The sequence below is a fragment of the Ceratosolen solmsi genome, unplaced genomic scaffold, assembly GCF_000503995.2.
Source record: "Ceratosolen solmsi marchali unplaced genomic scaffold, CerSol_1.0 scaffold10, whole genome shotgun sequence".
Taxonomy (NCBI): Eukaryota; Metazoa; Arthropoda; class Insecta; order Hymenoptera; family Agaonidae; genus Ceratosolen; species Ceratosolen solmsi.
The window spans coordinates 14802716-14829882 of NW_011948412.1; the positions used below are offsets into that span (position 1 = coordinate 14802716).

Below are 27167 nucleotides of genomic sequence, written 5' to 3' on the forward strand. Positions count from 1 at the left end.
ATATCAACTAAAAAAATTTATGTATATATTATATTTGTTTGTACGATTGTATATATATAGATGTAATTGAATATGCGAGGACATACATGTGAAATATCACTAAATTAAATTTTATTTGTTTCTAATATTACTAAAATAATATATTATAAAGAGCGAGGACCAACTGTGCAGAATTTTTGAATTTATTAAATAAAGATTTGAGTAAATATGATTTTTTTCTATTTTTATTGATATAAAAGACAAATTTTAAATAACAAAACATGCTTAACAAAGTTGTCAGTTGATAATATCATAAATCTGAATTACTAGTATTTATATATTATTCCATTAAATACTAAAGTGATTTATAGTACCGAATATATTAGTTAACTTACTAACGAAATTAGCATATTGATGTGTAATAATTTCGCTTTACACAATTAGTCACACAATCTCTTCATTTTAAAATATCTATATTATTTTAATAATAATTCTCTGCTATGTTATAACTTTTTTCTATCAGTAAAATTAAGCAAAATACAAATAATCTACATGTAGCTTGAGATGTGGATAATTTTATTACAGTAAACACCGATTTTTAAAGATTCCTGTAAGATTATAAAAATTATAACAGCCTGAAATATCCAAAAAGCCCTTGTATATAGCTTAACAAAAATTAATTACGCAAATATAATAAACGATATTTTTATAACCATGTGGTAGAGTAAAAACAGAGAAGACAGATGAAAAATTTATGTATCGAGTTTCTAATTCCAAAATATTTTTTCATGACATAATAATAAACTCGTATTTAAACACGTTATTATAAATTCCAATAAAAAGTAGGTAGTACCAATTGTAGATAAAAATATGCTTCCTACGTAACTTATTTTCTTAATTGAAAATAAAAGAGTGTAAATACACGTTTTAATTATTAACGATAAAAAAGAACGAGGAGTCTTTTTTTATAAAATCAAAATCGTTTATAGGATGTTTAAAAATATATGATAAAAATTTGAATTAATAATTTATTATTTACGTAAGTATAAACATAATTTTTAATTGAAAATATTGTTTAAGTTTTTATTATTTTATTAATATTTCAATGATAATAATTGATAAAACAAAATACTAGTTGTGATTACTATTTATAGAATATTTAATATATTTTAATATTAAACTAGAATATAGTTAGTTGATATTTAATAAATTTATTATTAATAATAAATATTCAAATCTAAGAAGGTTAAACAAATTTAAAATCAATATAACGAACATAAATTAAATATAATTAAATTAAAAATATTTTTATTTAGCTATAAAACCTCTTTGACCTTAAGCCTTATCACAGCATTATCAAATTATTGTAATTTGCCTATGCCAAAATACAATATAAATAAGCATAAATGACAATAATATTTATAATAAATTTATTGTATATATATCAAATACTAAATTTATACTAGAGCTGAATATATTTATTTACTTATTATATTCACTATACTTTTAATAACTAACATTAATTTACTAATTCAGTATAATTATATATCGAAGTTGTCTATTCATTATATTTAACAATATCTTCTAGTATAATATAATTCTAAATTATCTGAAGAATGCACTAATGCATAAGCATATAATACATTTGGATTACTCCCAACATTAAAAAAATACTAGAACAATGTTTTTTTTATTATTGTCTAGATTTGTTGTAGTTATTAAAAAATTATTTTTATATAACAATAATATAGAAGTTAATTTCAAGAAGTATCCACATTTAATAGAATTATTATAAATTACTTTTATTCAATAATTTAAGCATATTTGATGATATGCTAAATACACTAGTAATTTTTTATTTTCGACTAGAAAATTGAAATAGTAGAAACTAAGTTTTTCTAATGACAATATTATTACTAAAATAAACACTTATTTATTATTAAAATAATTATTTTTCAAATTATATATAAAGTTTTTTATTTATTTGTGAAAACTAAAAAAAAATTAAAACTAACTTTCAATTAAATTTATTTATATTTAATTTAAGCCATTAACATTTAAAGTCTTAGGTAATTAAAAAATATTTGTATATTTAATATATATCAATATGAATATACTGTATTATATATTTTAGATTAACTCAGATCTTCAACCACCACATTCCGTATTGGAAATCCAATCGATAATTCAAGGGACAAATAGTACTTCTTCAACATCAGCCATCGATCATGTTTCGGATAGTAATGCTATTGTTCAAGGCCAGCACTCTGTGGATAAAAAGTTTATAAAAACAAAAAGTGGCAACAATATAGCTTGATACCATCAAATATTTGTTCAAATTATTTTACATGCAAAATTAAAACAAAACATAAATTTTTAACTTATGAATTTGAAATTTAATATTAATGATATTCTTTTTCCGCCTCACATATGCTTACTACAGGTGTGCTTATTTAAGCCTTTGTTTATGAAAATACATAGAAATACTTATCTTTGTAAAAAGAATATTAATTTTAACTTATATTCATATTTTAACGAATTATTATTTCACTTATTTTATTACATTATTTAATTCTTTGATTTAATGAAATCATTTTAAAAATCGTGCGTTAAATTTTTTTATTGCTAATATAATAAAAATTTCAAATATTTATTTATTAGTTCGATAATTATTAATTTTTTTATAGATTAAAATTATATAAAATATAAACTATTATTTAATATCTAAACACTACTATAACGTAAGAAATATTTCATTAGAGTGATATCCGTCAAAACATGAACGTATTAAATAATAATTAACAATATCGAGTATTTTGAAATACTATTTTAAAAACTAAAAGCAAAATAGATTTATCAATTAGAATATTTTTAAAATCTTATTATTAGTATATAAAAGTAAAACAAAAAAAGATCATATAATTTTTTATCTTATTTTTTAAAAATGTTTTTTCTACTTTTATTTCTATAAAAGACTATACTAAATTAATACAACAATCCCCTGTAAATAATTAAACAAAATATTTACCAGATTCATATTTTTTCAAAGATAAATATAAATATTTTTGAATATATTCAATCAATTATACATATAATTAAAATACTTTTTCCTTATCGATAATAACAAATTTTTCACATTATTTGTAAGATATTTCTTATTAAAATATAAATATATTTAGTCGCTTTGTCGCAGTAAAATTCTCACTTTTCCTGCTTAAAATGGTAATATTAATATATTCTTTTCTCAAAAGACGCATTATTATACTAAATGAATTACAATTATATACTTCTATTTTCAATTAATTCTATTAGTTAAATGATAAATGATGTTCCAGTATCGCAACTTTTGCAGTCGCAAAACCTTATAAATTAATTTTTGATTTTACATATGGACGATTACAAATTTCGATTTTAATAGATTTTATACAAGTTATATATTTGATAAACGACACGTTATATTTTATTTATAGGTGAAATTAAATTGTGGAATTTAAAATTTTTATTATTACTTTATATACTCATATCTAGCTCATTGTATTTTAAGAACTATTTTAAAATTTATTAATGAAAAATCTATTTAACTTAAAAACGAAACATGATATTTAACAGTTAAAATATTATTTTAAAATATGTTCATATTTTAAAATAATTTGATATCAAGAAAATCAAATATCAAAGAAGGTAATCATAATACCATTTTGTTTATATTTATATTTTAAAAAATTCTGAAATAAAATGAATTTAGTAATTTTAATTATTTTTAATAATTTTAGGTACTATAGCTTACATATTTTTTATATCCTAATTAAAATAATTCAATACTTAATGTTTGTAACGTTATTTTAATACTGAAAAATAATATAACTATATTATGTTTCATTTATAGAAAATATATTTCTTGGCAAAGATTTAATATATTGTATTATTTAACTATTTAATTTTTTTTTATTTGTGACTGTTGAATCTATTATAGTGAAAATATTCTTTTTAATATATATTATCATAAGATACGCATTTAAAAGAAGGGTACTTAGGAAAAATAAAGATTCTGATTTTATTTATATTCAGAATATAGCTTTTGGTAAAATTTAGTGACCACAGTTGATAATTGCACAGGTTTTTTTTAAGTTTAATTATTAAACTTGTTATCTTAATAATGGATGTTTAATTCGAAAATTTACTTAAACCACATTTTTGTATACATAGTACATACTAATTATCATTTCGTAAATATATTCACATGTTTTTATGTTTTGAATGAAATTTTGGTTCTAAGAATTATATATTTAAAAAATATATAATCCGAAAAATTAATTTAAATTAAATGTAATTAATATATATTTCATTATCAATAATATCCTATCTTTGAATTTAATGTACTATTTTTAATATTCATTAGCTATTTATTTTCTATTTCAAATGCATATGTGTTGTTTATCTAGATTAATAATATAATATAAAAAATTTTTTATATTTACTCATCATCTTATTTATAGAATTTATACTTTTGGAATGTCAATAATTTTATATTTATGACACCATTCAAATATATTAAAAATAATTTTTAAGTTACTGTCAAACAATGAAATAGTTTGTATTATCTTAGTATTTGAATATTTTATCTAACATATTTTTTACCATTTACAATAATAAACAAAATTTAAACAATCTAAAATAATATATAATAGAAAAATATAAAATATGTGAAATTTTTCTAAATATCAAAAAATTAATTTCACAAACGAAAACAATTTTTTCAATCTTATATACTTACTTTAAAAATATTATATTTACAATTTTTGTTTCTATAAATAATAACTTATGACTGATCAAATAATTGTAATATAATTTTCATCCATTTTTAATTGAAACAAGTGGTTGATCTCAAAAATCAAATGTAAATATAATATCAAATATGAAATGGTTCATTTTTATGTTAAATAAGTAATAAATACGTAAATTTTTTATTGAAGTTCTAATGAAGTATGTATAGGGTTAGCCAAGGTAAATGTTAATAATGCGACATAATTATGATTGGTTTTCAAATTAGAACTTACGGCCTATTCAAAGTCGGAAAGAATTAATCTTGCAAGTACGAATATAAAAATTTTTATCTTTCAAAACATGTGAATTTATTAATATGTATCAATATAAATTTATTCATAGTTAAAACAGATTATGTCATTCTAATTAATAATATTGAATTCTCCATAAATTAAATCACTTCATAAAATTAGTAACGCAAACTATGGAATAAATACAGTATGCGAACAGAATGAAAACACGTATTATATATAAAATTATGCTATAATGGTATCAAATATAATGTTTGTAATGCATTATACAATTTTGTAGATATGTATATATATAAAATATATAATATATATTTTGGTTTAAAATTATTATCTACTTTAGAGATCTTAATTGTCTGCTTAAAAATAAGCTATTCAATAATTAATTAAAATGATTAAATAAAAACTTGTAAAAATATCATAAAATCATCCTTTTATTACACTGATCAAACATCAAAATATGTACAATTTTAATTAAAAATTGAGTCAAATGAAATAATTCAATATTCATAAGTTGTAAATTTGTAAACATAAAAGACATAAGATATTTAGATACCAAATTGAAAGGTATCAATCACAGTTTCAAACAAGATAAAATAAATAAAACAATTGAACGATTATAATTAAATAATACAAAACATTTCCCGTGTAAATAAATTGCTCATAATATTATTTCATTATATTAGATTATATATCCAACTATATATCTTCATGATTTCGTTGCTGTAGTTTGAATACTATGCATTTTTTAAACAATCACTATCTTCGTCACTGCAATCATCGTCATGAGTGTGTGTCACATTTCGTGGAGTTTCTGGTCTAGCATGTGGGATTTGTTCAAAATCTGATTTTACAAATGTTAATTGCTGAAAAAAATGCGACTTATTATAAATATTACATTTTGTTAATTATTTTAAGTGACGTTATTGATTCTTAAATACTAAACTTATATTTGAATGAAATATTTGAAGAAAAGTAAAATTAACAAACTAATTTGAATTATAAATTGCGAATAAATTATATCCTATTTTCATATAAATTTCTTGTCTATTCGTGTAAAAATTTTATCAATATAATCATTACCGATATACATTAGTCGATATGAATAATTTAGAAAAATTGAGATTGGATTTCTAATAGTATAATTACCACTATATATTGACAAGGTAAAGTTTTGTTTCATTAAGTTTAAAATAACATATACACAATCGTTGGAGTGTTTATTAAAAGTATAACTTATTACTCTGTAGTTTTAGTTTTTTCAAACATTAATAATGAATCTCTAATTATATAAAAACTTTCGATAAAAAATAAAAATAATAGCAATTCTATTTCTAAATTATTGTATTTTTTTCATTCCAATTCCATTAATTAATTTATTGGTTATAAGACTATAATTTGTATGAAATAGGATTCCCCGTTAATATTGTTTCATTCCATTATAATTATTATAAAAAAATGTAATTTGTCTTTCACAAATATTTTAGTGAATAATTTATTAATTTTTAAATAAAATAGTAATATTGAATACTTACTATTGATAATATTCTTAAAATTATTTATTATAAAGGAAGAATATCTACAAGTGTATGAATATATTATTAAAATTAAATTAAAAAAGTAAACGACAATAAAAAATGATATACTAATTATCATAAACAAATCACTTACCACCTTTAAACGAAATTATACCGAAAATTTATTATATAACGTACAAGTTTAATTCTCATCTAGATGAAATTACAAGTCAATAATTTATATATATTTAAGAAACGTGTCAATAATATATTTTTATTAAACGTCTATTTATTATAATATAAAATATTAATTCCTTCTAAAATTCATTATACAGAAACGATGAAATGCTAATCCCTAATTCTATCTTTATTTTTCATTTCGTATCATTAAAAAGGATTATTTCGTTTGTAGATCTACCAAACATAATAAAATATACACTGAACAAATTCCTTTACAAACGCAAATGCGTTTTTATTAACTCGTAATTGAATACTTGGATTTCGGAAAATATTTTTCTTGAATCAATAAATCACTGTTGATATTAAGAATTTTAAAACATCGTTCATAAAATGAATTACGAATTATAAAATATATAAAAGCAAATAAAAGTCTGCAAAGATTTTAATAAGTTTCTAATACTTTAGGCTTGAAAAGTATAAAATTTTATATTATTTTATGATTTCTTATACAGTTCAGTTCGTGAAGAATAAGAGAGTCTTCTATACATAAATAATTCAATTATACTTTCCTTTTATTTTATATATTTAGAGACATGAAATTGTCTTTTACTTATAAAATCTTTATTGAGTATGTCATACATAATTTTATTTAAATTTATCTTTCAAGTCTTGTATTATTTTAATTACTTTTACAAAAAATCTTGATAAAATAAAATAATATATTTGTTTGAAAAATGTATATTTCCTAAATTTGATTGCCGACAGTTTTATATATTTTATTGATTCTTTGTTCTGAATACTACTGTGAACAGATTTGTTACAAGAATAATTTTGGTTATCGAATTCTTTATAATTGCAATGATAACCATGTTTATATAGTATTAATATATTAATAATAAAGAAGTTATCAAACAAAAATTCATGAAAGGAATTATATAATATATTATAACTAATAAATATTGCCTTTTTTACCTGTACTTGTATGTATGCATATATGAGAATTGATTTCAAATTTAAAGATAGTAACAATCTATGATTTACTGTAATGTGTTTTCGATTAAATATTTGTATTAAATATATTAATGATTTATTTTCGATATATGAAACTATATTAACTATATTTGTAGTTTATATAATTATTTATTTTTAGAAAATTTAAATGTATAAATTCAATGAAATAAATAAAATGCTAAAAGAAATTATCAAATTCTAAACAATAATTATGTTACAATTATTTTTATATAAAACTTGATTCTTATTATTATAATATACTGTTCAATCAATCACTATATTAGAAATATTTTTATAGAAAACTAACTAACCTTTTTATTTTCTCCATTTTTGTTTTTAATATTTTTGTGGTCACTGTAATCCAGATCGTTATCACTGTCATTTACACCAATATTTTTTTGAATGTTTGTCATTTTCATCATTCTAGACCGACTAATTGCTGGAGTTTCCATTACGAATCTTTGTTCATGGGCTACAGTGCTTTCATGAGGCATCTATTTTTAATAAATATATTATCAAATGATTATTATCATAAAAAGTATAGATTTTTAAATGTTATATAGATCTTGTATATTTTAATTTGGTTATTATCAAATTTTCAAAGTGTATTCACCCATATTTATAAATTTATAAAATATGTAAATAATAAAACTCTATACCTACTTTGTGTTACAACTATATGTATTCATTTTTAATTATGCCTAACAGAAATTAAAACAAAAAGTCAATGGTGATAATGAGAACGCCATATTTTCAAATTTTGTTTTATATTTTGTAATTATTTTATTAATTTAAAGTAAATATAATTTCTAATATATTATTGAAGAGTTCTTAAAAATAAGGATGTGAAACACCAGTACGCTAAAAGCACAAGAAGCCAAACTTCAAAATGTTTTCAAAGTAACCGTGTCGTATCTTAATAAAACAAGATCAATTTTACTGTTTTATTTTTACAATTGATTTAGTAAGTACATATTTATATAAAAAATTTCTAATGGTAATAATTGAGTTGCGTTGTTTTCCATTAATGAAATCGCAGATTCTTTTTAAAAAGGTATTATATATATCATTATTTATCCGATAATTGATAATTATCAATTCTTTATTCTTCTTTACTCATACATATTTCAATTTTGTTACTACTAGTACTATTATTTAGTACTATAAGAGTGTAAATATATTGTAAACTATATTTAAAAGCAAATTTTAGTATGTATAAGATATAATTAATTGATACTTTATACATAAAACCAACAGTTGATACAATTTTTTGGATTTCGAAAAAATACAAATTTATTCTACATGAAAATATTTTTAATTTAAACTTAAGTGATATTGTTAATTATCATAAAATATATGTTTTTCTTTACAAAATCTTTGTAAGTATTGTAAACTTACAATACTTTGTATTGATTTTTCTCTCTCTCTCTCTTACTTTTATAGAAATTAAAGATAATTTCTAAAATTCCAAAATGGATTGAGAATGTTTCTTTATAAGATAAGCAGAAATTAAATAACTACTAAATACGAAGGATTTTATTTAAGTATTAAATATTTAACATTTTAAATATTGACGATGATTAAATAAAATCTATATTTCTAGTACTAATCAAATTTGCCATTTTAAAGTTAGGATTGCAGAGCAATAGCTTTTTAACTTATTCTCTGGTAATCATTTACCAAATATTCACTGGATATGTGGTTTTTTTAAATATTATTCTAAATAAAAGAAAAGGATATATTATTATAAAGTATAAATAGTTAAAAACTAAAAATTAAAAAATAAAATAATTAACGATTTTATTCACGAATTGACTAATCTTGATGTTCTATTTTTCGATTTAATAAATATGTTTAGGCAATTTTTTTTAATATGTTAAAAAATGTTAAGTTATTTTAATATTCACCAAATATTTGTATCTAATGTATATGATAAAAGACTAATTCACCGAATATTTCGAAATATAATTAAATTAAATTTTTATATTTTTACAGGAGACATAAACGATGCAATACTTCTAATCACTTCGAATACGAACCAGATGATATAATATATTTAATAAATTTTTTTAGTAACGATAATATTTATATTAGTAGAATTATATTACATCTGAATATATACATTCAATTTACAGTACTTATCTCTACTACTCAAATAAAAAGTGAAAATATTATTAATTATCTGGTTATGAATTTCTATTTGTATTTTTGGCTACCTAAATGCACAATATTATATTTATATTCTGACCTTAGATTAAATTGAAATACTTTTATTCAAAAAAAGCTTATCATCGAACTCAGTTATTGTTAAAATGCCCGTAACTTACTTGACGCAAAATTAGATCATCCTTTATCAAATACTCTGGACATCTTTTATCATTCAGTCTTCTTTATATATTGAATAGTGGTGATTTCAAATATTTAATTGAAAACGTTAATGTTTTCGCGGTCGTTAGAGATATCGGTACTTCGTGCATATTCACAACCAATTTAGTCACATAAGTGTTTTCCTATTTTACTGCCAGGAGGATACGTATCGGAAACCACAATAAAAAAATTAAATAATTATAATGTAAAGTTAAAAGTAATAAAATAATAATATAAAAGAACGCATTTTATAAAATCAAAATTATTCCTTAATACTCACTAGCATTGCAGGTGCTCGAAACATGTAAGAGAAAGGATAATACATTAAGTTGAGAAAAGTGGCTGCATATAAGTCGGCATATCTCACAACTTGACTACTAAAAAATGTTTGTCTGCTGCCACTGCGAAATAATGAACCCATCATTCCATATGCTAAATCCATTCGATGCGTTACATCTCGTATAGATGCTCGAAGTTTGGAAATGTCAGGTTTTTCTTTTGTGCTGCTATCTAAGTTCCTATAGAAAACAAATATTTATAAAATATTAATTAGGTTACTTCTAAATTTGTATTCATTTATATTTTTTACTATAATATTTAGAAAAAATAAAAAGAATCATAATTTTAATATATAATATTAAATAAGTTATTGCTGTATATATTATAATGGTAAGAAAAGTACAATTTCAAAATAAAATAAATTAATACTAATAATATATACCGACAGAGAGAGAGAGAGAGAGAGAGGGAAGTTTCACTTTAGACTTTCTGCATTGTTAATAAAGAAATTATTTACATAGGCTACCATAATATTAATTATAATTCAAATTCAAATATACAAGTTCTACAATAAGAACTTATATCATTTATGATTCTTACATAATACTTAATTATATTTAAAAAATATTAAATATAAAATAATTTAATTTGTTTTAACTTCTAATGTTAAATGTTGAAAATTTATTTTATTAAAAAAATATACTTCTGTTAATAATAATACAAATGCAATAATCAGTTATTTCATTGAATATTAATCTAAATATAATTATTATAATAGTGTTAAAAAATATTGTGTAATGTTTAATATATATATATATATATATATATATATATATATATATATATATATATATTATATTTGTATTGCACTCTATACTAGAAGTTTAAAATATTAAAATTTAATTCTATTTAATTTTTATTGATAGTTATTGTCGTTGAGAAGATTTATAATTGGATACACAATTTTTTGTTACTAAAACAATTAATGTTCTTAATATTATACAATAGTTATTTAGCTAACTTAATAAATATTATATATCTATGTTTCAAATTTAATATGTGTATATTGTATGTATAATGAATCTTTTTTATTATATAGAGAATTAACATAATTTTGTATAACTAGTCTACAGTAGTTATTGCAATTTTAGATAAACAATTTGATTTTATTATACCTTAAATAATTTAATTATTATTTGTTAACTGTTATAATATATACATAAAAAAATTATATTAATGTTATATATTTTAAATTCTTATAAAAATAATATGATTAAAACTAATCACCGATAACTTATAGAAAATAATATTACTTTATATATATGAAGATTATAATCAATAGTCTTTTTACCTAATGTCACGTTTCTTAAATTTGGTTATATAATTAATTTGTAGATTTAGCCTTTCAATTATAAATAAATTTACCTCCTAAATTTACTTCTTTATGACATTAATAAATTAATTAAAGTTAAACAACAAATATTATTCAATTATTTCGATTTAATATTTTATATAATAATGACCATCCGATATCAATAATATGTAAAATACTATAAAATTTAAAATTTATTTTGCGAGTGTTGATATTGACACTACAGTAAATGTATGTATTGACTTTATCATTTATTACATAATCTTATGAAATTTTCTATCGATTTATTGTTATATGGGACATTTTTTACATAATCAGTTTGTCATGATGCTTTGGTAATCATGTTCATATATTTTTCTATGCATTGCCACAATGAATAATTAACATTGATGAAAGAATTATATAGAATATGAAAAACAGACGGTTAGAAACAAAAAAACATTTAGTAATTTATATAAAAAAGAAATAATATAAACTGAACATATATCAAATGAATTACTTATTTAATATCTAGATATAATTGTAGAACGATATTTGCACTAATAGACAACGTTAGTGTTGGTTGTTAATTCCATAATAAGTGCTCATTCTTCGAATTATACTTATATGTGATTTATTAGATTATGTATTTTCATATTATCATTTATAAATTTCTATGATCTAGTTATCATTTAATATACTTAATTTAATAGTTATATTTACAATTAAGCATTAGGTTCTTAAGATTAAATTTAAGCATTAAACATTCTTTTTTTTTTAAATATATGTATAATGCTAAATATTTATAAGTAAATGTATACTAAACACATTTATAATTTGTATTTGTATATACATAAGTACAAATGCACGCATTCACGTTGCACATTGAATGATGCACTTAGGGATATATATGTACAACTTTATTTTACCATTAGAATCTGATGAAAGGGTTATTTTCGTTATTATTTATATTATAAAACAAATAAGTAAGTTTCTAAACACGTTCTTTAAGAAAATAACTCTATTTAAACTGTAATAAATTTCTCGAATCCTTCCTGAGATTTATGATTCATTTATTTTCAGTCGGTCTACAAATTTCCATAATTTTAGAAATACATAATCAAATTTCATTAAATCAATTTTTTATATGAACACGCATAAGCAAAACGATGTTGCTCCAAATTATTGACAAAAATAATTTAAATATCTCGAAAATCTATAGAACTCATTTAAACATTTTTCTGTTGATTAGTAAATAAACTAAGTAATATCTACTAAGTAAACACATATATTTAGTGATAGGTTTGAAATTAAATATATTAAGTGATATTTATATTTTAAAATAATTCATCAAAAAATCCAGTTACTACTAAAAAATGAGCGTGTAGTTCCTTATTAATCACATTAATATATGATAGGTAATAATTCTTAATCAAGAAAGGATGAATGGCACTTAACATATAACATATTGAGTTTAAAAATTCCACAACATGAAAAAAATTTGCAGTTAGGTTGGTAGGAGGAAAAGTTGTACTTAAAACATTTATCCATAAATAAATCACAATTTACAAAAATTATAGTACCATAAGAAATTAACTTGAAATAATACCGAGTTTAGTAAATTTATACGTGGGCTACTTATAGGCATTTAAAAAATAAAATAAAATAATAAAATACAGGTAGATTCAAAATTATATAAAAACAGTAACAAAATCCTTATTTTCAAAAAAATATATATATTCTAAGAAATATAACAGCTATGCATATTAACAGCAGTACTCTTGACTATATATTATTTTTAAACATTAGTCTAAAACTTATTTTCTGATTGATCATGCAAAGCACGTGAAATCTACTGTCGTTTATTCACTTAAAATATTAATATTTAAACATTTTTAAACATCTATTTTATGTAATTCAATCTGTAAAATTCTATAAAATTTTATAATATATTAATAAAAATATAAAAATTATAAAATATAAATCATTTATAATACTGATAACCAATATGTTAATATGATAAATATATCTTAATAATAATTGGAATATTTTTCTTATTAGGTAAATTATTAAAAACGTAATTAATTTTTATATAATTATATTTAAAAACATCGTCTATAATTTACCAAAATAAAATTTTAAATAAATCAATTTATTTAAAAATTTATTATTTAAAATCATAAAAATTTGTAAGAATTTACCATATCAATGACTTACTTATACATTGCCCCTAGCATAATATCTAAATTTTGAAGTTCAGCAAACAATTGACATTTATCTGTCCAGACATGTAATTCTTGCACCAATTCAGGGACAATCAAAAAAGTCCTCCAACCACGAATTTTTTTACTTTTTAATATATCTCCAAAAATATGATCTCCAATATAGAGAACATCTTTACCTTTGGCTCCTATCATTTCGGTAAACACATCGCAAGACCCTCCTGAATAGACTTCATCTGCAGATATAATTAGAACCTTGACAATTATGAAAAATTAAAAATTCATAGATATGTATTACAATATATTATAATAAATACCAATAAGTAAATAACCAATAAAATTTAATTTAAATTATTAATTGATAAATATAAGTTATAAATAAATAGCAACTAATTATCTTCTGCGATGTTTATTTGTATCAATCGGACGAAAATATATTTACTAATTTGCTTTATGTAAAATTTATATACATAAATATATTTCTCATTATTAGAAAATTGGGATATATATTTGATTTAAAGATCCACATGCCTCATTCGTTATGAAAAAAGAGAATAAGGGAATAGCATAATTTCAATAAGTTAAATTTATTGAGTATTCTGATTTAATTTGATTAATTAGTTTTTTATCACATTCCATTTAATGAATGCAATTATACGGGTTCAAACTATAGTTTAGACTATATTTTTATCTTTAAAAATATATTTCTTATTATACAATTATATTAAAGATTTTAAGCTATACAAAATTAAAAACAATTTTTTTTTCATCCGCAACATTAAAATTTAAGTTTTCAGTCGTTTCATTGTGTAGAGATTAATTAGCCTCTTGTTAATACCTATTGTAGACAGATATTTTTAACGCAAACAATATAACGTTAAAATGGAGATTTCTGTTGCAGACCCTTATCGATTTCAGATGTATTTAAGTTAATGTATTATATATATATATATCGATAGTTTTTAGCTTAATATCGTTTTTGACGTTATCCTCTATTTCTATATAAAATATTTGTGTTTATATTTTCTATGTATGCTAAAATATTAGATATTTTAAAGTTTAAACTTTTTGTATTTGCTTTTATTTTAATTTACTTATACACTAATTTAAATTATTTTTGAGAACTGTCTTCCAAGTTTCAATAGCTATATTTATTATAATTTAAATCCAATTGATAATGTCCTTAAAGTATTTTGAACTCATTTTGTATAAAGAATCCTTCAATTGAAAAAAATCTAAATTTTATTAATATCTCAATATTGTATCGTATCAAATACATTTACCAATTTCTATTTATATATTATGATTAATATGGATTTAATATTTATCATTATAGAAAACAAATTTTACTTATTTCAATAACAATATTCGTTTCAATTTTAGTCATTTATTGTTAATTTACCTGTGTGCAATGGTCCTTTATGAGTTCCTAATTTCAAAGCTCCAGTTTTAGTATCTACTTGTCTCAAAATAGTACCTTCTCCAAAAAAAAGCGGTTTATTAGCATCTACAACAATAGTATCAAAATAACTTTTCCAATTTCGATGTTGTTTCTCAGCCTGAAAAAATGAATATAATTAGAAATTATATTATATAAATCAAATGCTATTTATTTAGAAAATATTATATTTTTTGGATATATTAAAATGAATTTATCACTTCCTGCCTGTATAGCATAAAAATTAGATTTACTGAATTAAATATAATATATGTTATATCAAATAAGCTATTTTTATATGACTCCACAAAGAAAATGTAAACGTAATTATAAGTATGGTTTCTTTATATATTAAATGATACATGGAAAATAATACATTGAATATCCTGTAATTTAAATTAGAAAGAAAAAAAGATTTTATGAAATAACGTAATATGGTATGTATTTCATTCCAGAAACTGTTTTCATTAATATATTGTATTATAAATATATATATAAATTTTATATCTTTAGATATATCTTGCATTTATTTTACAGTATAAGTTTCCGTATCTCAAAATAAGATCTAGAAAAATGTAATATTTACAAATTTTTAAAAATTTATTATTTTGACATTCAAAAAATAAAAAGAGGAATTTTATAATTCTTAATATTGATTTTTTTTCCCTAAAAACTACGTGACATTTATGTTGAAAAGAAAACTTGCATACGGTACATAACTTATGGACATTATGCCTGATGTGAAAAATAATAGTCACTTTACGTTAATATTACACGTTCTGATTAAATTCATATAGTCGTCTAAAAATAGAATACCGGGCGAGGAGGGCCAAATATCTAAAATTAGATGTGAACTCTCAGATAGTGATATGAAGATTGCAGGCTAGTGGACAAGATAGTGCATGTATTCAATAAAAAATAGCTTCATTATTTGTTGTAGATAATTGCGATAATCATTAGTTGTATTATAATGATATTTAGTTGATGTTTGAATGCTTTCGATTCTTGAGTTTGTATTACTATTGCCACAGGACGGTAACGTGCGTTGCACGTACAGGAAGAAGTTGATAGTCTTTCTGGTCCTCTATATGTAATGCACGTGATGATGGAATAATGCACGCAGAAGAACAAGGCAGTAAACCCCCACGCTTCCTTGTATAATGGCACATGGTGTTAGCTTGAATTGCTTGTGTTTTGAGTTCTGCAGAGAGGCTCCAATGAGAGCGGGTCTTGCTCGAATCCCGTCCATAAGTGCGCTCTTCCCTATGCATCCTAGTAGCGTCGCATGTAAATCGTTGTGTTCGGTCGTTGTTGTGCCTTGTGTTCGATCAGTATTGTGAGCGTTAGGTATAGCGTGGTTTTGAGTGAGGCATCTGGCATGTGTCATCCGACTATCTTTATGACTTGTTTACGCCAGATGGTTTATGGCGTGTTCTCGTCGAATTAGTTTATCACGTGTTTTCGCTAGACACTGGATAGCATGTTCTCGCCAGATGTGTTTGAGTTGTTTTCTTTAGATAGCCAAAGGTTTGCATTTTTCGGAACTCTTAATGCTAGTTTTACAAATATCTAATGACTTGGGAGTATTCTTACAATTTCGAACAGTCGTACTTATAATCATCGATACTTATGTAGTAAATTTACGTTTATAATACATATACATCATCTAGAGTTTATATTTGACGAGTTATCTGTTATAAAATTTAATAATCATCATTTGTAATCTTTTATAAATCAAAAGCTTAATTAAAACTAATCATTGCAATTAATCATTGCAATTAATTATTGATTATTTATTACTAAATAACGAATTAATGTGTATTAATCAATTTAGTTTTCAATTTATTCAGAGTTTGAATACTTAAATCTCTTTTTTACTTTTATTTGTAATGCAAATATTACAATTTTATATTCAGTTTCACCATAAAAAATCTTGTACTTGTTATGCATATCATGATTTACAAATTTATATATTTCATCTTTGATTTATCATCATGGAAAAAGTTATGTATTTGCTTTATACAATCTTTTCTTTATATTATAGTTTGAAATATAATTAATGGACTAAATATTACTTGGATTTGGCATCAGTAAATTCATGAATTATATCTTCTACATGCTTGAGACTTTGTGCTTTCTTTATTGTTTTCATTGTTTAATGTTTTATTTTTTATAGAAAAACGAATTTTTCCATTATTAAATTTTTAATTTATTATTTGAGATTTTTAGATCTTTCTCTGACAGCGAGGCGCCTTGTAGAGGTTATTTTATTTTAAAGTAGAATTTCAGAATAAACTCATTGTTACTATCAAAGATAGGTTTTAATTTTGTTATTATTTTTGTTATATATTTTTATAGTATTATTGTAGTATTCTTAACAACGAAGATGTATGTTTAATTATATCCATCAGTTACATTTCTAAATTTAATTTATCGTACCTTAAAATGTGAGTATTATTGACATTATTAGTTTAGTATGATTAAAATTTTGAATTTATCAAATTTAAAATCTATAATTTCTGAGTGTCTATATTTTTTCCAATTTACTCTTTCACATTTTCTTCAATATATTACTTCGTAATATATTTTTCAATTTATTCATAAAGTATCAAAACTATTTTTTTTTTATAAATCTTTCTAATACCAGTTACCAATATTTTTTGTTAATATGAGTTTATATGCAAGTTGATATGATTTTCTTGATATGAATTTACATTGTTATATTTTATTGCTTTATTATTATTATTATTATTACCAAAAATAAACCAACAATAATTATTTTGTATACTGTTTATGCAATATATATTATTTGTTGCGTTAAATAATTAACAAGAAATATTAATTATTATTTTATTATTATAGTATATTATACTATTATTTTACATTATAATTGTATATTATATTTTATATTATATTACTAACAGTTATTTAATAAATATTATTTTTAGTCCACATATTTGTATTCATTTATAGTCAGATTTTAATATTTAATAAATTGTTATTATTTTTTGTTGAAAACATTTAAAAATTTTCTATCGATATTGGTTGACGTTATTTTATTACTTGTGCTTAAGATTAACATTATTTAAATATAGTATGGAAAGAAAGATTTATATTATCTTACTAAAATAAATTTTTTGTTAACGATAGTGTCTGCCGTTTATTTTGTAAGCATTAGTTATGTATTCTATAATAAAATATTTAATCATTAGAATATGCATTTTATATATAGTTAGTTTATATAAATTAAACATAATATATTTAGTTTATATATAATATATATGCATAGTTATATAAAAATGCTATATACTGACATACAATTTCTTTTATGCAAGTTGTTAATAAATTCTGTGAATTATATTTTATTTTAAAAAATGTATTATACTGAGATAAATTTGCCATATTCATAATTTTTTATTAAATAAACCACGAAAAAAATTTAACAGTTTACTTGGGATTTATTTACATTAATGTTAATATATATTTTCTTTTGTTTAACTTTTCATTTTATAAATTTAAGTATTTTATACCTATAAAAATCTTTTAATTAAAATAAGATTTCTAAAGAGGTAAGATCAATATATAATTTTTATTCAAATAGGTCAAAAACAAAGATTGTTAATTTCTAATATAATGTATAAATTTAGTGCGGAATATAGTATAGATTATAAAAATGTCAAAAATTTACCTTAGAAGTTTGTGGAAAATCAAAAAGGTAAGTCATAATTTTGTCTGTGAAAACATAGTCACTATTTGTTAATAAAAATACTTTTGCTCCACTTGCTTGTATCCTGCTCAAAAACATTGGTAGCCTCTCATCTCTTTTTATAAAATGATCAAGATTTTCTATTGTTTTCGTCTTTAAATCACCATGCATATGAATCCAATCAACTGCATTTCTTACATCTTGAAAAATACTTTTAAAGCTCATAGTTAATTCGCCTTCTTTAACGCCATTTTTTTCGCGTGTATATTGTCTTGAGTTGGTAAAAAAGTCTATTAAACATGCTAACAAATAAGTTTCTGGTAAATTAAATAAAGTATTGAGAACGTAAACTCGAGACTCATCTAATTGCAAAAATTTATTTGGATATAACTCGTACACTTGAGAACTGAAAAAATATGCACATATATACTTATATATAATATATAATATCCCAAAGGCATTTGTATATCACATTTCAATTTTAAATTTTTAGATTAAATTGAAATCCATTAATGTAATATACACAATATTTTCTTTTAACTTTTACTTCTGTTGTTCCAATTTAAAAATAAATGCTACTTTTATAAAATATACTTTATTTCTCTGTTTTTTTAAAACCTAAATTTATATGAATAGAGAGAAACAAAGTAGGATAGAAAGAATAAGGGAGAACGAAAATACACGGATAAAGTAATATATTTTTAATGTAAGAAGTTATAAAAAGTGGAAAAACTTTGAAAAAAAGTAAAATACAAATAAGTATAATAAGTACACGAAGTCAGGTGAGTATTAACTTAGAAGAATATAAATAATAAATTATTTTCAAACCCAAAATGTATTAATTTTTCAATTATAAAGCATACATTATAACAGTCAAATTATTAATAAGTTAGCATAGAAAATAGTAACTTATAATCTCTACTTACTGTATCTTCAAAAGATTGTATCAGAAAAAAGAAATGACTTATTTAATACAAATTATTACACTAATTAAAAAATTAGCTACTTAATTGTATAAGATATGCAAATCACACAAAGATTTACAATAAGATACAAAAAAAAAAAAAAAAGTTATTATTAATAAATACTGAATTTCAATAGTCAGCCATAAAGTAGAATCAGGAAGTTTTAGACACAACTTGGAAAAGTAGATATGAAGAAATGATTAAAAGTGTTTTCTTATCTATGGAATTTATAAAAAGATGGACAATTTGTTGTTGATTTAATATTAAATAAAAATATATTTTAAATAAAAAAATATGAAGATTTATAACAAATTACAATTACAAAAATATTTATAATTGTTTATAATTACAAATAGGCATAATGATAATGATGAAGCACAGATCAACAATTAGTTTCACTTCGACAAATAATGATAAATGAAATATAGGATAAGTAATGTAAGACTTTCTTATATAATAAAAGCATTTTTTAACTTTTTAGGAAAAATCAAATATAAATGAAATAAAATATTTAACATTAGTTGTAAATTGATATAAATTGCAATTGACCAAACATATTTATAGTTTTGAACATCCTAGTTAATTTATATAAGTATGAACAAAAGATCATTATATAAAACTTTGTATTTTATTTGCTAATAAATCGTCTATTGTATTTAATTATTTATATTTGAATAATACTAAAATTATCTAATACTTTATTTAAATTACTACATAATACTACTTTTTTAATACATCTAATTAATTACATTAAGGTTCATACATAAAAATTAAAAGGAGTAGAGATAGATCCTTTCGATAAATAAAATTAATATTAAATAGCAGTATTTGTTATTAGAAATTTTTTACTACCAAAATTTTTAGAACTTTTCATTTCATAATGAAAAATAATGAAATATAAAAAATATGCTCTGTCGCTTTTTCATTATTCAAAATACATCATTTATATTTAATAATATTTTTTATTATGTCTTTAATTTTCTTTTTAGGAATCTATTCAGATATCAATAGCATTATAAAGATAATTACTCACTGTTTCAGAAATTCGAATCCATGTACACATACTAATATGTTACCATAGGCATCTACTTTTAACAGATTGCCATATAAAGTATCAAACCACAATCCTCTGACTGGAAAACTGGGATCGTATTCAAAACCATTAATTTCTTTTGGATATCCAAGAGATACTAAGCGATCTTTCAGTAAATTAAAACCAAGTTGTTCATATTCGGGAGATTTATACTCAGCTAAAGTATAATCCATGTCAAAACCATAAAATTTTATATTTTCAAGGTGCAAACTTCGATTAACAAATATTCTGTAAAATTATAGTATAATAAGTATGAAATTTTAAAAAAGGGCTGTAAAAAGTATTTATATATAATTATGATATTAATTATTAGGATAAAATTAATCATCAATATAATATAAATAAGTAAATATTAATAGTTAAGTAATTTATATTAACATACTTTTTTAAATAAGAAATTAAATAAAGAATATTTAATCATATTAAGTCAAAATTTTATTTTTTATTGAAATAACTTCAAAATTGAAGGAAAATAGTGATTTTCCAAGTAGTACTTATGAGCATCACAAAGTACCAAATAAAAGTAAATATTTTTAACTCATAATAGAAACTATATTCTAAATTCATATATCCGTCAGAAAAATAATAAATCGTATAAAAGAATATATGAAATTGTAAGGATTTTCTACAAAAAAGATTTAAAAAAGTGGTAAAAATTTTAATTACTTAATAAACCAAAAATCTGTAAGGGTAGTAATTATTTGCATAATATAAATCCAACTAGAAAAATTACATCAGGTATACATTTTTCAAAGATAAAACTTTAAAAATGAACTATTTCTAAGATAAAGACTTATATTTCTAATAAAGATTAATATGCATTATATAACATATTAATGGTAAATAGTATTCTATTGTTTTAAAAATTTCACATGTAAAATCTTTTACAGTTTGATTAATGATTATCAGTCAGTGCCGAAATTTCTAATTTTTTTATTATATGTAATAGTAATTAGTTGTAACAGTCATTTGGAATAAAATCGTTGAGCGGAAATGGGAAACAATTATAACTTCAAAATAATTGTGTAATATTAATTTGAATATATATTATCATAGTAAAAATCCTGTTTACAATTACGAACTAATTTTGTTTACCGAAATCTACACTATTGCTGTATGTATTTCATGTTTCTTAAATAATAAATTATGTGTAGTTGTAGTCTAATTTTTTATTATATATTAGTTATAAAATATTTAAATGATCAATCGATTTAAACAAATTGCATTTAAAATCTATTACATATTTTTATAAAAAATTACATTATTTTTTTAAACCTGTAAACAATACATTGGAAATATGGTCATATAACTAAAAAGGACAATTCTCTAAATTATTTTCATTAATTTATAGATTCTTCCTCTCTTTTGAAATATATAATCTCAGCATTTAATAATTTATCAAACAAATTATTTAAGCAATCATAAATTATTAATTCATATGAATAATAAATTATGAAACTAATTATCATTTTAATGTTTTTATTGAATAATACCTGTGACTAAGTTCTCGTTTATCAGAGCGTAATCCTTGATTTCCTTCATTGAAGCTGTCTAAATCTTGTTCACTGCGGTCATTTCTTCTCAAACCACTATACTTTTCATTTAACATGTTATTAATAATTTTTTTATTTAATGATTCCACCTCTTCATGAAAATGTACACGAGTATTCACTGTAAATAAGTAATTTGTATTATTTTTACAAGAAAATGTACATTAAATAACTTACTTGCATACACAATGTTAAAATAAATATCTTTAAATATTCGTTGAAAAGATGAACTAACAATAGTCGATCATTTTTATGAATATTTGATCTATATTATTATATTTCAGTATTTAATTATTCGCAATTAAAAAGTAATCGTCGAATAAAACAGGCAGATCTCATTTAGAAAATTGAATGCACATGTTATAAAATTTATTTTATGAAAAGCAAGAGTGTGAATATATTATATTATAATAATATATTATAATATAATGATATACTAGATGATATTAGTTAAAAATTTTTTTTAGTTTGTACAAAATAGTGTGTATTTACATTCTAAACACAATTTTTTGTTACATATAATATCGAATTTTACTTTTAATAATAAATAAAAATACACGTTTGTATATTTATATTTTGTGACTGTCATTTTCTAAAAATACTTAATTAGCATGACATTTTTAAACAAAAAATTATAAACATTATTTCAGAACGATTTGTTCCTTGCTGTTGCACGAATACAAACTTATTGATAAAGCATATGGAAATATGAGACTCTTGTACATATAAACAAAAAGTACAAAATTTAATGAAATTAATGAATTCAGTAATTTAAATGAATAAAAATTAAGTGCTATATATAAATGAATTTAGAAAAATATTTTATACTGATGGATCAGTACGTTAATCATTTGTTGATCAAAGATATAGACATACATAAAATTCGAAAAAACGTTGGAATCGTGATAAAGGATGCTGTTTTTGGCTTGTTAGATCAATTACCTGAGATTAAATATAAGAACATCTATGTACATGAATTATTTATGAAAACGATAAATATAAATGAGTGAGTGATTGAATGTGAATATTATTTTGCTATCAATAATTTATAACCTATATGAATAATTAATACCTACTACTCAAGAAAAGTAAAAAGAAATATGCAATCAAGTACACAAAAGACTTTAAGTACAATTTTCTTGACTTTTTATAACTATCTAATCTAGTCAAATGAGATTGCTGAAGAAAATAGATATTACAGAATATTTCTTCGTTTCTTTATAATTAATTTAGATTTGTTGAAATAAACAATTTATGATTTGTACTTATAATTGTAATGCGATTTTGATGTTAGACGCATAGATCACCGTTCTCTTCTAATCATCTTCCAATCTATTATTAATAACTTTTTTTCTTACTCGAGTGTGATTAAAAAATTTATCTATATAAATGTTTTATAAATAGGTAATAGAATAGATATATAGGTTAATAAATTCAATATTTGAAATATATTATGTATAGTTTGGCGTATAAAAATTAATTACAAATTATGTATTTCGTACAAATCGTACGATGTTAAGCCTATAATAAAAACGAATAATCAAGTATATATAGTTTAAATTTTTTCTATTAGACAATAAAATTAAGATAATAAAATATTGCTATAAATAATTGGTAATTATTAATCAATATCGATAAAAATAGATATATTACTATTTATGAAATACAGATACAAAAATTTTAGTAGAATTTTAAATACATTTAACTTTTTAAATATACATTTACGGTACACATTTTGTACAATGTATAAAATTAATTTAATTTTATTTATTTTTTATACATTTTTTGTAAATTATAACTTTGGGAAATATCAATTATTTTAAATTGTCATTTAATTTAATTATTTGCTCTCAATAGCGTTATTTCTTAATAGAATTCGATCAATAATTTTATTATTTTTCAATATAGCAGTACGAAGCTTTCAATTCACACAATCATTAGCATAATTTTGCAACATTTATAAATGGTTATTTAAGAAAACTACGTTTATATTAGGAAGTATTACTTACATAATAATATTAAGAAATAAAATTTTCTATAATTTTAATAATTACCGATATTCTGCGAAGTAGAAAGGTTTATCTTCGTTATTTCATGTTTACTATTCATTTCAAAACGATAATTATTAATAATATTTATAGAGTAAAGTATATAGAAAACTTAAAATTTTTGTTGAAATTACACCAAACTTTTGCAAAAGACAAGACTAAACACATAATATGTATTGAATAAGTATATACAATCTTGAATGTTTAGCTAAGGCTGAAATGGAAGAATACTTATGAAACAACATTAAGATAAGAGAAATAATGTAAAACATTATCAGTTATTTTTGGTATCATAGATTAAGATAAAGTATTAGTTAACTTTACGGCAAAATTTTTTAAATCAAATAGATAATTATTTTCCTAGACATCTTTAAATCGTAAATGTTATTAATTGATAATTATCTACATAAATTATTGAAATATAAAAAACATGAAATTTATAAAATATGTATTTCAATATAAATGGAAATTCTTATTAAACTAAACTTATTAACAAATACTTATATAATTTAGCAAATCGCCATTCCCAATTACTTAATTATAAAAATGGAAATGATTAGTTGGAATTTTAATGTTTTTAAAATTATATATTATTAAAAGTATTTGTTAAAATGATTATTACAATATATTTCAATACATAGAAATTCGGTATGAATAATTATTTTTGTATTAATGATCATTCTAGCAGGTTGGTTTATACAGTAATACATAATCTATAGGCTTATTTATATCACATTTTATCAGTAAATTGAATGGAAATACACAACTTATTACCACAATCTGAGATTAATATTTATATTATACGCAAACCTTTCATAACCTATTATGCAAATAATGAAGGCGTTTTTAAATGCTTTGCGTCAGCATTCGTGTTTGCTACACAATAAAAAAATTCCAAATACATAACGATATTCACGAATTACTGGAAATTTAGTTTATTAATATTATCATCATATCATAACCATAGATTAAAGCTTTAATTTTTATCATCATACAAATTTTAATTTTAAATGAACTAAATTAGTGACAAGTTAACTACTAATTTAAAAAAAATTTAATTAGTAAAAATTTATACTTATTTTACAATTTTTAATTATACTATTATGTGATATGAATAAATATGAATACATTAAGCTTGTTTTTTTTTTTTAATATAGTCGTATTTCATATCTATAATAACTAAATATGGTACAATCCTCGATTATTTTTCTATACTTATTAAACAGACAGAACAATCAGAAAAATCAAATAAGTATTAATTACTATTAAATTTACAATTTCTACTTAATTTTAATTTTATAATATTTTATAATACAAATCGTATTTATATTAAATTTATCGTAAGTGATTCTTGAGATTTTAATAGAAAGTAGAATTTTTATAAACATGTATTAAATACTATTATATTTATTATAGTAATATTATAATTATTTTATTTATTTACATGGAAATAAAAAATAATTACAGCAATTATGTTTTATTATATTATTATTACATTTTCAATATATTATAAAAAAAATTTATTCATGTATATAATTTTTAATACATTGAATAAATATAATTACATACTAGTTATTTATTTATACTTACATAACTGGATTATCAATTTTTATAAAAATTTATATAGTTAGCAAAAATATATTCTAATTATTTATATAATAAATATGAATTTACACATTTTTACATAATTTTTTTTTATAAAACAAATTATATAATTCATAATACATAAATTTTTCATTTATAAATTATTAAAGAATACCAAATGATACAAATTGATTTATTTAATAACTTTCATACCTATTTAAATAATTGATATAGTATGTACATAGCTTACATAAAATAATAGCCATTATTTATATTAATAAATATACATTGGTTTGTTTTTATTACATAAATTAAGTTTAATAAAAAAATTTTAATTGAAATTAAAACTACAAAGTTAAATCTTCGAACTTTTTATTTTTAATTTGTAAATATTTATAAATATCACAATATTATATATTATCTTATAAAAGATAATGAAGTGAATTTCTACTTATCCAGTTTCAATATAACAATATATTTTGTCAAAGTATAATTTCATAATAGTTTATAAGTTAATAGTTATTTATATAACAATATTAATTTCTTTACTTGAATATTGTCATATAAAAATTAAATACTTTTCCCATGCATAAGTACATAATACTCAGTTTTTAAATAATAATTTTAAAATTATTTAAAAAGATATTTAAAAATTATTTATTAATCTATATTTTAGAATACACATTAAATAAATATTGAATTTACCTTTAGAAGATAGTGGTATTTAAAATTCATATAGTCTTATATTTACTGGACATTAAAAAGAAATAAAATTAATTTAATCACAAAATAAGAATGCAAACCT

The 27167-nt window shown here is 20.7% G+C and overlaps 2 protein-coding genes across 2 annotated transcripts in view; one reads left to right on the forward strand and one right to left on the reverse strand.

Moving 5' to 3' along the window:
* sff (BRSK family serine/threonine-protein kinase sugar-free frosting) overlaps positions 1 to 2346 on the forward strand; it is a 31917-nt gene extending 29571 nt beyond the window's left edge. Inside the window, exon 13 of the mRNA XM_011497330.1 lies at positions 2114 to 2346. Within this exon, the coding sequence (XP_011495632.1) occupies positions 2114 to 2296 (183 nt within the window). The 3' untranslated portion in view covers positions 2297 to 2346. The remainder of the gene's footprint in view (positions 1 to 2113) is intronic.
* Positions 2347 to 5559: 3213 nt separating this feature from the next.
* Nt5b (5' nucleotidase B) lies at positions 5560 to 24955 on the reverse strand. Its single transcript, XM_011497376.1, has 9 exons — positions 24785 to 24955; positions 22674 to 22851; positions 21121 to 21408; positions 19105 to 19528; positions 15381 to 15537; positions 13974 to 14214; positions 10407 to 10644; positions 8071 to 8253; positions 5560 to 5917 (listed from the first exon to the last, which is right to left on the reverse strand). Exons 1-9 carry the CDS (start codon positions 24837 to 24839, stop codon positions 5789 to 5791), a joined length of 1893 nt encoding a protein of 630 aa, XP_011495678.1. The 5' UTR covers positions 24840 to 24955; the 3' UTR covers positions 5560 to 5788.
* Between the last annotated feature and the right edge of the window lie 2212 nt (positions 24956 to 27167).

Excerpts from the sequence above, each read along its gene's own strand:
- Nt5b (XM_011497376.1), bottom strand. The coding sequence starts at position 24,839 with ATGAATAGTAAACATGAAATAACGAAGATAAACCTTTCTACTTCGCAG. Across the intron at positions 21,409-22,673 it reads AAACGAGAACTTAGTCACAG|AATATTTGTTAATCGAAGTT; the intron begins GTATTATTCAAT and ends ATAATTTTACAG. Across the intron at positions 14,215-15,380 it reads TAAAGGACCATTGCACACAG|ATGAAGTCTATTCAGGAGGG; the intron begins GTAAATTAACAA and ends TTATATCTGCAG.